Here is a 13,980-nt window from a genome sequence, read left to right as displayed (position 1 = left end):
ACCAATACCCTACTGTAAATAATGGCAATAATTGACCCTTCACAAAGACCCACCCCCTTAGTTGCTGTTGTTATGTCCAACAAGCCACCATGTTCTCAGTGGAAAATACATTGCGAAGCAAAGAGGAAACTGACAACAGGCGGACAAACAAGACAGAGCAGCTTACTTTAGGTATGAAACAAAGTCTCAGCTTTCTAATTTTGTAATTTTTTTAAAAATTCAAACAATTTTTTGGCTCTTTAAGTGTGCATCGATCATCTCTTCTTTATTACTAGTTATAGCACAAAATAAACATGAATTAACATCAGAAAGACATCTTGTTTTTTTCCAGTTTAAGTCCACGACTTTAATCTACTCTCCTCGGTTTGTTTGTCGGACAAAATAGCAGATTCGCCATTATGATTAGTCAGATTGGCTGTGAATCAAACTCCTGGCAAATGGTCAGTTACATTCAAAGTCTTTACTGCAGTGTTCACATTGTAACATCTTCATATTTCATCAATTATTCTATATCCATGTGTGATTTCTAGCACCTACATAAAGCACTTGAGCAGTCAAGGGTATAATAAGCAACATTTCAATGTGTCATTGTTACTTTAAAATGGCTGAATAGGTGTACGACATAACTTAAAGTGTATCTCTTTTGCAAATATATATTTTTTTTTATCAAGATATACTCAATGTCTTTTGTAGTACAAGTCTGTGTGTTAGTGGCCTTACAGCATTTCAATATCCATTTGTATTAAGAGCAACAGAATAAAGTGGATGCCACCACCTGCTAACAGATGGCTGAGCATTATAAATCACCTCTTACATTTGAGACTGCAGCAGAGTGAGAGCTCCACAGAACAAGGACAGTTTTAATAGGATTGTAATTTGAGCTTCTGACGTGTGCTAGTCAATTGTTTACTCTCCCATGTCACATTGCAGAACTCATGCTGAGAGTAAAGCCACATAATTGTAATTACGCCTTAGACTTTCTCATAGATTATCCCTCTAGATTGGCACAGGAATGAAAACTCTATGCAGATTAAGGCATGATGATTCATTTATATTTCTTAATGCTTTTGAAAATGAATACAATTAGCATAAATAGGGTCCTTAAAGGTGCACAACAGATTAAAAAAAATAAAAGACAAAACGTGTTAATGTTAAACAACAGGAGCTGCTACAGAATTATTTGATTTTCCACAGGCTGATCTGTTGGAGTCAGCTGCTGTTACGCCTTTCCATTTCGATTCTGATATTTCCTCCGTGTGCCTATCAGTCACCAAGGCTCCTCCTTCTTCACATCTGCGGAGGATGAGATTGCGCCTGCAGTTCTTCCTGGATTTCATTTTTCCCATTCCCTTTTCACTCGCTTGTGCTAATTTTCTCTTTTATCTTCCTCACTCTTGAAGCTGTCTCTGCAGGTGGTGGCCATTTTAGTTCCCCCTGCCAAATTTGCTTCCTTATTAATAAGCATCTTTGCTGTAAAATCTTGGAAATAATTAAACATGGTAAAATGTGTAAACTAAAACACCCATGTCTTAATGCTGAAAGTGTTCTAAACATAGTATCGTAGTCTACAGTCTTCTCGCTCTGCTGCTGAGATTTTGCTGGCTTGTTTTATTAACAAGCTCGGAATAACGTCTGCATTCTGCTCGGCAAAAAAAAAAAAAAAAAAAAAAAAAATCAGCCTTTCCATTCATAGACTGGACGACCAATAACTATTGATACTTGTGTTTATTTAAAAGGATAGTTCATTCATAAATGAAAAATCCTACATAGTTTACTCACCCTCATGTTGTTTCAAACCTGTATGGATGGGGATCAGTGGCTCAAGCTCCATCTTGCTTGACATTTGTGGTCAGCTTACTTTTATTATTTTGAAAAGAGCAGTATGGACATCCTATTATAGAAAACTCATTTTGTGCACCATGACAGAAAGGTGAGGACATGCTGACAGAATTTTCATTTTTGTCTGAAGAGTCTTCACTTTATCTTATCAATTTTCTTTCTTTTTGAGCCACAATAACAGCATGCAGTTGAGTGTTTCGAAAAGCACCGTAAATCCATCTTGAACACTCCATTATGGTACATTAATCCTGCAAATGAGACACTTCCACGGGTACGTAAATGCCTCACATCCTTTAGCGTCTAATCACATCCTTTAAAGGATGACCTGTTGACTTCCTCACACCTGAAAAAAGCATTAACTTGTCTGTAACATGTTGACTTCCTGACCGTGTTATTGTATTAAGCTCATCATTGCAATCAAACATGAAGCTGGTAACATGATTAAAATCACATGAACACTAAAAGCACTTCAGGCTATGCACATTATGATGGCAGGGCATAGCTAGAAGAGCAGCGTTTTGCATTAAGCCATTAAAAAATACATTTTTACAATTAATGTAACAAAGGTTTTTAACCTTTCAAAACAGCTACCTTATCTATGCAGATGTCAGTGTATGTTCAAGAGCACTAGTACACTGTTTAATTATGTCAGTTCATACAGGTCAATGATGCCTCCGATGATACACCATGTGGAAGAGTCACAAACGAGGCACAAATGACCTTCTGTAGTGCTCTCTGTCACACAGGCTGGTTCAGCTGCTGGACATGCTCCTCATTTCCACACGTATGCAGGTGGCAGGTTGATTACAGTCAGTAGTTTTTACATCACTCTTCTCTCCAATGTCCTGTAACCTCTTGTGGGTCTACAGCAGTCATTCATTTATAATATGGCATCTATCATTCAAAAAAAAGGTACAAAATGTAAGATTTTATAATTATAATATCCAATAACCACTAGAAAAGTGTTATATATTTTGTTGACTTGTATACTTACATTATCCCAAACGTTTCAAGAATAAATCCAGAGAAATAAAGAATTTAACTAGTGTAATGGACCGTGTCATTGCGTCGCCTGCCAGTGACATCATACACCCTCGATTTCCTCGATAGAAACACCAAAGATGCTTAGACAGGTGATGAACGCGTAGAGTAGCATTATAACAGAACTTTCAAGATACTCAAATGTATCTAGTATGATAAAACAGTGCTGCTTTACCCCACATATGCATGACTCGAAAGAGCGTAAATAGTCGACTATGGCCAAAGACTATAGAGTACCCAAGACTTGTCACTCGTATAGTTTTGAATGGGGAAAGATGCAATGCTCATTATGGCTGCGAAGCCCCGCCTTTTTAATGAAAGACCCAATCATTGACTAGTAAAGTCAGCTCGTCACTGCAGCTGCCGTTAAAAGACCCGGTTGCTATAAAAACAGTCAGCGTTCTGAGACGTGTGCTTAGTACTGCGCACTGGCTGATCTCGCCTGAAAAATATGTTTTTTTAACGCTATTGGAGCATAAGGAACGATATTTATGAGGCAGTTTGTTGTCAGATTTCATTGGTGATTTTAAATATGAAATTTAATCGTAAGCTTAGTGAACAGATTTGGAGAATATGATGTTTCCCCATTCAAATAGATAGGAGCTGCACTTGCCTGCTCGAGAGGCATTTCAAAGATGGCCACCGAGTAAAATGACTTGCCTTAAAGGGACTTTGACTGTGGCAAAATAAAAGTTCCACTGTTTTCTAGTCATGTCTCTCATTAGAAATCGCTCCAGCCACCTCATTTCACATCCACAGCTTTCAGTTCAACCCTGCTTCATATTATAGTGATGTTAGTAAATCTTTAATACATTAGCTTATTTAAGAACATGAATTCTGAGTCCCATCAGATTGCATCAGCTGTGAGGATGAAGTATTGCATTGCTTAATACAATGTAAATAATGTCTCTTACTAAAATATGTCGTAGAAACCCCATGAAAGATTTACGTCATTTAAAAAAACAACATTGATTTATACATATTTTGGACTATGGGGGCGCCATTATTTCGATGATGTAAAATGGTTGCACTTGGTGAGCTACTGGGGCTACCAGTTGATATTTTTAACGTAACACAACTCAGAAAATAAAATACTGTCATGTCATGACAAGCACCAACATGTTTACATCCTGCCAGGATGGCATCTAGTGTTTCTTGTCTCTGCTGTTTGTTAGCTGTTTCAGTAGAAATCTACTAAAAGCCACAGGCATCTTCCCATTCTTTTCATCGCTTCTCTTGTTGATATGGTTGATATGCACCATATCAGTATTTTATTTTCCGAGGTGTGGTGCAATGAAAATAGCAACAGGTAGCACCAGTAACTCACAGAGTGCAACTATTTTACATAATCAAAATAATGGCGAAAATATATATTTAAATTTTTTTTTTTTTTAAGTGATGTAAATCGTTCATGGGGTTCTACTACATATTTAAGTAAGAGACATAATTTCCATTATATTTAGCCATACAAGTCTTAATACCCAGGGTTCCCTTTAAAAGACATTCAGTTCATACAATTTAATTTGAGCTAGCTGAAAATGTTCATTGCAGCAAGTCAACACACTTATTTGTTAGAGTTATGAAATCATTCACATCTTTCCAAATTTGCTTGAATTTGTTTCTTCTGTGAAACACAACATAAGATATTTTTTATGAATGTTGGCCTCAGTGTGTTTTTATCAACACAATAGAAATCAATGGTCACCACAATGGGTGTTTTGATGTGTGGATAAAAAAAGAAAGAAAAAACACTGAGACATTTCTCAAAATATATTCTTTTATGTTCTACTGAAGAAAGTAAGTCATTGAGGTTTAGAACTACATGAGGGAAATTGATGCCAGAATTGTAATTTTTGAGTGCACTATCAAATATTTAAATGTTGTGTGGGAGTTGTTTGACGTTAAGTCATATTTAATAGTTTGTCAGCCTTGACAAGGGAACGTGTATTATGTCTGTTCTTAATGACTGTATGACTGGTCTTAAGGTTTATGAAGGAGTTCATCATTTAAGTTCATCGGACCAAGCATTTACATTCTCTGATCACATTCCGGGTGCTAAATAGTCCATCTGATTCATTTTATCGGACAGATTTGTAAGCAGCTGGTCTGTCTTGAGACAAGGAATAATGAAGGGAAGCTCCTGCTGTTTAAGCAGGAAATGTGTTGTACAGTTTTATAGTCCTGAAATAATGGGACAGACCTGTGAATGATAACACTTATCAGATAAGGATAATTGAAAACTGTTGAGAAATTTTTCAGTTAGAATGATTAACATTTTGAACGTTGTCAGAATTTGTCTTGTATGTTTTTCTTTTGAATTTCACAAATTTGTGATTTATAATTTTGGTTTCTAAAGAAAAATAGAGCAGATTATCACTGTCAAACTCATACAGGTTTGGAACAACCTGAGAATGAGTAAATGATAACAGAATTTTCATTTTTGGGTGAACAATTTCTTTTAAGGTGTGCTATAAATGAACAGTGCTGATAAACGTGTGCTGAGATAATATTCTCATTTAAAGCTAAGTAGAGGTTTGGATATAGAAACTTAAATTTAACCAAATTCCTTTAAATTTGTCTTCTGACAGATGGATCACAGAGGAGTGGGAACACTGCACTAAAACCTGTGGGAACTTTGGATACCAAATCCGCACCGTACGCTGTGTCCAGTTCCTTCATGAGGGCACAAACCGCTCCATCCATAGCAAGTACTGCAGTGGGGAAAAGCCTGAGATCAAGAGGCCATGTAACAGAATGCCCTGCCTAACCCAATGGAAAACTGGGAACTGGTCAGAGGTATGTTTTTCTTGGATCACATGATGTTTTGTTGCTATGAATACAAAAGTGTTAGTTGTCAAGGTTTTTGAGAGTAGCATTTTGGGAAAGTGAGAAGATTGGTTCAACTAGGCAGGAAAAAAAACACATCAGAGGAATTTTTTTTTTTTTTTTTTTTTTTTTTTTTTTTTTCTGCCAAGAAACGCTTGGGGAAAAACAAATTAGCACTAATTTCCTTTCAGTTTGTACTTTTTACCTTGAAATTAAAACCATTCACCTGCACTGAATGTCCAAGTGAGGTCTGACATTTCAATTGGTTTTATGCCAGTATTGATTTTAAAATTCACCCAGAGGGATCGTTTCATAACAGTGACCTCATTACCCAACTGTGTCAGAATTTGAAGCTTAGATCCAGGCTTGGAGTGTTTCATTGCCAATAAGTCTTTTGATGATTTTAAATATTATACAAAGATATCAAGCTCAGTCGGTGGGTGCAATCCTCTAGTGAACAAGCCTATGTGGTATTGATTTTGACCCTAAGCAAATGGATTTAACACTAAGCTCTGTCAATGCACACAGTGTTTCTTGTTATGTCATTGATCAAGCTAATCATAAACTCGTATTGTAAACTGGACATTAGATGCATAACAATTTGCATATTCATGCACTAGTCATTGCCATTATGTTGTATAAATAGTGTGTTGATAATAACAACATTTTCAGCACTATTATGTCATCATGTGACAAAATCTGAAACAAGTCGTTTTCTGAAAAGCTGTTTTTGGATTAACGAGGAGCTCTGAAATTACAGGATGCTCATCAAGGAAAATTTGATTTCTCAATTCATGACCCCTGTAAGCGGTATATTGTGTATTTTACTGTTATATGGTTTACCTCACCTTCTTACTTATCTCTCAGTGCTCAGTGTCCTGTGGGGAAGGTGTGGCGAGACGTCTGGTCACATGTCGTATTGGAGATCAATGCATCGGCGAGAAGCCCGAGTCACACAGGACCTGTAGGCCACGACCCTGCCATGGTAAGATGACGTGGACATGCCATTGCAAATCATGAAATGCAAAGCAGAGCATTGGTCTGTGCAGAAAGCAGCACAGGGACAAAAATCTGCACTCATCAGGCGATTTTATGGGGTCTTGAACAGCTGAACTGTTTATGTTGTTCATTTAACAAAAGCAAGCCTGTTGAAAGAGAATGGAGAATATTGCACAATGCACAAACTCATCTGCACTGATGACATTATTCATGGTGCTCTTAACCGCAGTTAATTTCCCAGAATGCTTTTGTGGTCTGTGAACTTCTCACCTGCACTCTGGAGAATCTTGTTTACCCTGTCTCAGTTGTCTGTTGAGAACTTTCATTTAGACACGCATTACGAGAAAGCTATTAATTAGGTCATGTAATGCCTACAAGCTTAAAAATGAACATGAGGCTTTGGCAGCGTTTCTTATTCATGAATTATACTCTTTTTCAACGTTTCTTCCTAAACCCAGTCTTTTGCCTTTTCAAACCCCATGAGCTATATCTTGTACATTTATCTTTGTGTTTAAAGCAACATGTTTTACTGTGGTGTTGTGTAGTGCCTACAGCACAGAAAAATCACACGAACATGAAAGCCTAAAATTGTTCAAGAGAACTGTACCGCTGCTCTCGAGAATTCTCCTCCGACCTTTTATGAGTAACGCTCAGCTGGTCGGCATTATTTGTTAGAACACATTGTGTTACGAGTCCAGTGATAAGAGTGAGAAATCCGAAATATTTCTCAGCAGAAATCACTGTGAATAGCACTTTATGTCTTTATGTCTGCTTGCATGACGCTTTTCCTAATTCCGCTTTAATGGCTTGAGAAGCACTTGGATGGCATCCATCTCAGTGGAAGGTTTACAAAACGGCTACCTTTTACAAATGGCACTCTTGCCACACACTGCTTAACTTTTCAGCTCTGTACAGTATAAAGCTGGACACCTTAGGGAGCTCGAGGCATTTTGCTTCTTTTCAGCTGTAGAGCCAAGCCAGCTGGTTGTTTACCTGATGACAAATAGTCTATAATCTAACTTGAAATGTATTGGCTCTTTTCATGACTTATATTAATTGAAAGACCTTTTTTGTGGGCTTTTGCTTTTGTATTGTATAGGCCAGTGAGAAAAGAGTGGAACTTGGTAAGGTAAAGCTGAGGGGATCAGGAAATTACACTGAGTCACAATGTTACCTACAGTTGCAGAGTTTACGCCACTGATTTGTCACTTATTATTAAGATGAAAGGGTTGTTCACCCAAAAATTTTATTCTGTCATCATTAACTCACCCTCCTGTTGTTCCAAAACTGTATGACTGACTTGCTTTCTTCTGTGAAACACAAATTGAGAGTACACAAATTGACTTTTTAAGTACAGAAATGCTGAAAAAGAGTTAAACACACTCTTAAATTCATGATCATGAACATAATTGCTGGGTTTGTCATTTGAATAAAAAAGACCAGACTTTAAAGAATGATTAATTCACAAATCAGAAATCATTGCTTGTCTAATGAAGTGCAAGGGATATTTAAGTTAGTTTACCCAAAATTTAAAATTCTGTCATTAATTAATTCATTCATTCATTCCAAACCCATAAGACCTTTGTTCATCTTCGAAACACAAATTAAGATTTTTTTGATGAAATCCGAGAGCTTTCTGACCCTGCATAGACAGCAACTCACCTACCACATTTAAGGCTCAGAAAGGTGAAAACTGACAGGGAAGAGAATAAATTGTCAAATAAAGTCATTATTTTTGTTTTCTTTGCGCGCAGAAAGTATTCTCGTAGCTTCATAAAATTCAGGTTGGACAACTAATGTCACATGATGTGACTATTTTACCGATGTCCTTACTACCTTTCTATGCATTGAACATGGTAGTTGTGTTTCTGTCTATGCAGGGTCAGAAAGCTCTTGGAATTCATTAAAAAGTCTTAATTTGTGTTTCGAAGATGAACGATTCTCTCACAGGGTTGGAACGACATGAGGGTGAGTAATGAATGACAGAAATTTAATTCTTGGGTGAACTATCCATGGCAATTTTGATGATTATCAGTGAAAAATTACTTAAATATCAGTCTGAACATTATCAACTGTCTGAAATAAATTCACCTATCTATTGCATAAGTGGTGTGGATTTTTTTGTACTTTTGTACCTATTTAACAAACTAACAAACAACAACTTAAGTTATTAAAGGGATAGTTCAGCCAAAAATGAAAATTCTGTCGTTAATGACTCACCCTCATGTTGTTCCAAAACTGCAGGATCTTTGTTCATCTTCGAAACACAAATTAATGTTTTTGATGAGATCCGAGAGCTTTCTGGCCCTCAGGGTCCTTCCACATTCAAGGTCCAGAAAGGTAGCAAGGAGATTAAAATAGTCCATGTGACATCAGTGGTTCATCCTTAATTTTATGATGCTACGAGGATACTTTTATTCAACAATTTCTTCTCTCCCGGGATAGTCATCCGCCATTACAGAGAGTACCAAGACGCATGTGCGTGATGTTGCTGACGTAGAGCACACGTGCTTTGCGGCGATTTAACAAGCAAAACAAAGCACGCACATGCGTTGTAGTACTCTCCATAATGGCAGAGAGTCATCGTCATCGCCAGTCTTCATAAAATTCCAGTTGAACCACTATTTTAACAATGTCCTTATTACCTTTCTGGGCCTTGAATGTGGAAGGACACTTGCTGTCTATGCAGGGTCAGAAATCTCTCGGATCTCAAAAATATCTTAATTTGTGTTCTGAGGATAAACAAAGGTCTTACAGGTTTGGAACGACATGAGGGTGAGTAATTAATGACTATTTTCATTTTTGGGTGGACTAACTCTTTAAGAAGTAATGAATACTGTTTCCAAGCCTCTATTCTGTTCCAACTGAGATTACATTCTCAACAGCTGTTTATGAGCTGTTTAAAAAAGTGGCACACTTTTAATCCTATAGTCTACTATAGTCTCTGGGCTCCAGTCCTGGATGCCAGTATTTTGATGATTCAGAAAAGATGACTCACTGTCTTGCCAACTGAGATTTTGGTATGGAGATAAAGGTTAAAATCATAATTTGTCAGCAGTAGTACAGCACACTGTGTGAGTATATTATAGTGTATATTGTTTGCTTTTGGGCTCTGAATGAGCGTCTAGACCCGGAAGCTTAGACAGCTTTATCAAAAAGAATGACTAGGATAATGCTGAAAAAGGCCTTTTGTGTTTCATTGTGTCATACTAATTTGGAATGGCATTAGGGTGAGTAAATCATTACAAAATTGGGTGAACCATTGTGGTCAAAATTATTAGGTGGAATACTGTCATAATTGTGCATGCACAGTCTATTTTACTGTTTTACTTTCAAATTCATTTGCCCTTGCCATCTTTTTAAATTTTTTTTCTTTTTTTTTTTTGTAATAACTAAAACGCAGCGCTCGTCACTGTCACTCCATATATAGAGGAGGGGTGGAACAAATACCGACCAACCGTCCTATTTGTACAACGACTGCCTACAACAATGGAGAAGTCAATATTACGGGTTACTGTTTTTTATATTTAGTAAAATTCTTAAAAATTAGATACTAGTAATACGTTGCCGCCATGGATATTCCAAATTAGAAGGGAAGCCTGACATTTTTTTCAGCTGGCAAAAAACTTGTGGTGGATGCACTTTATTGATTATTTATTGTTATTAGTCTTTTTTTTTTTTTTTTTTTTTTTTGCATTTATGCAATATACTGGAGCCAAACCTGGGAAAGTAGACAAGAATATTCCACTGTGTTTGTGGACGTGCAGTTTGCATAGCTGTAATTGCTAATTGCTAATTGTTAATGAGCGTGCAAGTGCCCTATTTACGAATGAATTGAATTCATTAACATACACGTTTAACTATCAAATTGGACCTTTACAATGAGGAATAAGTATGTGTGGCATATTGGAGTATAAATATGTAAAGCATATTGTTTGTAGGCTTATGTCATTCCCCATTTTATTTATTTCTCAGATTGATTTACTGGAGTGGTGAGACATAATAATAATAATTGTTATTATTATTATTGTTATTGTATATATCTATATTTTTTATTTTATTTATTTTCTCTTTCTATTTTATGTCTTGTTCTCTTGTTTGATGTTATGTTATGTATATAATGTTTGAAAATTTGCTAAACTAAAATAAATAAGAAATTGGACGTTTACGAAGCGTTTGCGAATTTTAGAGTTTTCGGGAAGGTCTGTTTTACACGCAAATTACTCAGAATTTACATATATATTTACACAATGAATGAGGCCCACTGAGTATTCAAAAAAGCTGAAATGTGGAGATATTCTGTGAAAAAAATGCTTAAAATGGCCCAAAATAAAAGCCTTCTGCTTCTCTGACAGATGAGCCATGCGGAGGAGACAAGTCCATATTCTGCCAGATGGAGGTTCTGGCTCGTTATTGCTCGATACCAGGTTACAACAAGCTCTGCTGTGAATCCTGCAGTAAGCGAAGTGGCACTTTTGCTCCTCTTCTGCATGAAGCTGCTAAGACAGAGGAGGAACTTCGCTTTGGTTCAGCCTCACAACTTCTGGAGACACTCACAGCCTCTGTAAATGGAACTCTGAAAGTCCCACAGCTACACCAGCAGGGATCCTCATCACGAGGCCAATTTCCCAAGCAGACCGCCACTCCCCCCGCTCGCAAAGCCAATACCGAGAACAGCAAGACTCAAAAGCGCCTTAAACTCGGCACGAGGAACCTGCCAGCGATGACGATCCGTAGCTCGTGGAAAGAGGACGCCGCAAAAGATGCGCCGTGGCAGCTGGAAAGTTTCCTGGAGAGTCAGTGGCCGACAGCATCATCCGAGGTGGAGAGATGAAGGATGGTTTGTCTCTATCTTTCCTCTGGACTCTCTCTTATTTGTTCGTTGTAGACATAGACCTTTAACATTCATCTTTCCCTTCAGATCATCCTCAAGATATTTAAAAGCAAGAGAGAGTAAAGTGCTGGTTCACTTTCAGATGTTCTCAATTCCCTCGCCAGCAGTATTTGTTTTTAAAACACACTTTTCAATCACACACTGTTGTGATGGGAAACATGCCAAAGAAGTTCTTATGATGATCCTCTCAGCAGCTTGGTCTATGGGGGTTTGGTGCATGTACGTGAAGAGACTCCGGTGGTACTCACGAGGAAACGCTTGTAGTTGTATCAAACTTCTCTATCTTTTACCAGCTCCAAACATGGTTGACCAATTAATATTTATGAACGTTCCTGTAAATACTGTATATGGAAAATGTCAGTATTATTTTTACAAAAATACAAACGGAGGAGTTTTAAAATAAGAGATTCAGGAGCATTATCGGTGCTTTTTATATTAAGAACACTTTAATAATATGTAATAAATGTGCTTTGAGTTCAGCACTGAAGAATTTGTATTCCAAAACGGCATGAGCCCCAGAAACAAGTGAATCAGTCAAATTAAAATAGCCATAAAATATTCACTTTTCATTCATTTCATTCATGAATCAGCCTCTCAGCAAGTCATCGATCGAATGAATTCTCATAGACTGTGAAGATCTTAGATTTCCCTTGTTTTGTCCTATGAATTTATCTTTGCAGCCGAGAGTTTGCTTAGCCAACAACAAAACCGAGTCAAGCAGCTTCACCATGATGTAGGAGACCCGTCGTGAGATAAATTGATTGCTTAAGGCCAGATTAGAAGGAGTAAAGCTGGACTTTCTGGAGATCTTATACTGTGAGACACTGCACAAGATATCTCACTTGTCTAAGGGAGAGGAAAGCTATTTATTTTTATAATCAAGGATTATATCACAACCACAATGCATCTGACTGCAATATCAAGAAAACCAGTTAGTCTATCAGTGGAGTTCAGCTGTACACACACGTTCACCTGAGTGCCACTGTAAAGCTATTGTATATACCATTGAGAACTTGAGTATTTATTCAGATTCAAAGTTCAACATCATGTCTTCTATGCAACATTACCTGTTGTTTCAGACCAAAAATGCAAACTCCCATTAAGTAGCAAGAGTAGCTCACAAAAGTAAACATAGAAGCAAAAGTAGACGTGTGAAGAACTTTATTGTTGTTGTTTTAAATGCCATTTTAGATACAGTAAGACACATGCTCAGTTTGAGATGTTAAAAGGGAAAGCTGTTTCACAGCCATTTTAGAATAGAAAAAATTGCAGAGAAAGTGCTAAACAAAGCTGTCATTTACAGTGATTCATATTGTCCTTTACCCACAAATCCCCCAATCCTCCACGAAACTGTTTTACAGTTAATTCGTAGCTTTTGAAAAAAAAAAAATTATAGTGGATTTTGATCCTCTAGAATAGACAATAGTTGTATCTGCATACAGATAGTGTCAGTTGTCTAAACCAACGAAAGCTGAGGTGAACGGTGTGTGCATCACACAAAAGCTTTCATTTTCTGCTAAAAAACTATTGCTAATATTATCGACAAGCTTTCAGAGACCCAAAAGAATGCGAGATAGTCGAAACTGACAATCCCTAAGCCACAGACAGACACCCAACATAAAGGATAAAGCTTGTTTATCCTCACAATTCCAAGTTTATGTAAGTGTTAATTGTTGTTCCGGCTTACAAAGACACTTTCAGTTGCTAACCCGCTTGCAGTCATTTCTTTTTGTTTTAATTTGTACTTTTGTTAGTTGTAAAGGAAGTGTACACTACTGAGGCTGTTTGTTGTAATGGGGAGCACATAGCAATAAAGAAAGTAATAAACACCACACTGGCTCTTGAGAGAATTTTTTTTAGGTTGGCTTTATTTTTTCATCAAAGGTGACTGTTTTCTCCTTTTCGCTACTATGCCCTTACAAGACTCTTTACAGTATAAATCCATGTTTGTAATCCTACGCTTAAAATTGTCTTCCATTGTGTTTGTGAAAACAGCAACTGCTTATTGCATACAGCAGTGTGTTCAATACATAAATCCTACAAAATTTCTTATATAAATCCTGATATCAAATGTGATATGCTGAGATGTGTGTTAGTCTGTGTTTTTTGAAATTGCACTATTGTTCTCCTCACAACACCAAATGCACCGAAATTGCTCTTGATTGAAATTTCCTTTGTTCTGTCACAATGGATGCTCATATAGACTTCTCTATAGAAGTCAATTATTTCCTTTAGGCCAAACATTTATTATAGTATTCAGTCGCTTGAAAGTGCTTCCCTGGCGGTGTATATGGTGCTCATATAAAAGTATAATCTGGGCTGCCAATTCATTTTCCAGCTCACCATACCCCCAGGCTCAAAATTGCTACAGTATATTATGA

General features: G+C 37.0%; 1 protein-coding gene across 3 annotated transcripts in view; it reads left to right on the top strand.

Moving 5' to 3' along the window:
- The window catches only part of adamts3 (ADAM metallopeptidase with thrombospondin type 1 motif, 3), a 107,804-nt gene extending 94,356 nt beyond the window's left edge, over positions 1–13,448 (top strand). For all 3 annotated transcript variants that reach the window (XM_051110490.1, XM_051110488.1, XM_051110491.1), the window contains 3 exons: positions 5,469–5,676; positions 6,574–6,691; positions 11,061–13,448. In XM_051110490.1, coding sequence (XP_050966447.1) covers positions 5,469–5,676; positions 6,574–6,691; positions 11,061–11,539 — 805 coding nt within the window. In that variant the 3' untranslated portion in view covers positions 11,540–13,448. The remainder of the gene's footprint in view (positions 1–5,468; positions 5,677–6,573; positions 6,692–11,060) is intronic.
- The last annotated feature ends 532 nt before the right edge of the window (positions 13,449–13,980 follow it).

Source organism: Labeo rohita, chromosome 5 (assembly GCF_022985175.1).
Source record: "Labeo rohita strain BAU-BD-2019 chromosome 5, IGBB_LRoh.1.0, whole genome shotgun sequence".
Lineage (NCBI taxonomy): Eukaryota > Metazoa > Chordata > Actinopteri > Cypriniformes > Cyprinidae > Labeo > Labeo rohita.
The sequence above is the reverse complement of the archived record's forward strand: the minus strand, read 5'-3'. Positions and strand labels throughout refer to the sequence as shown.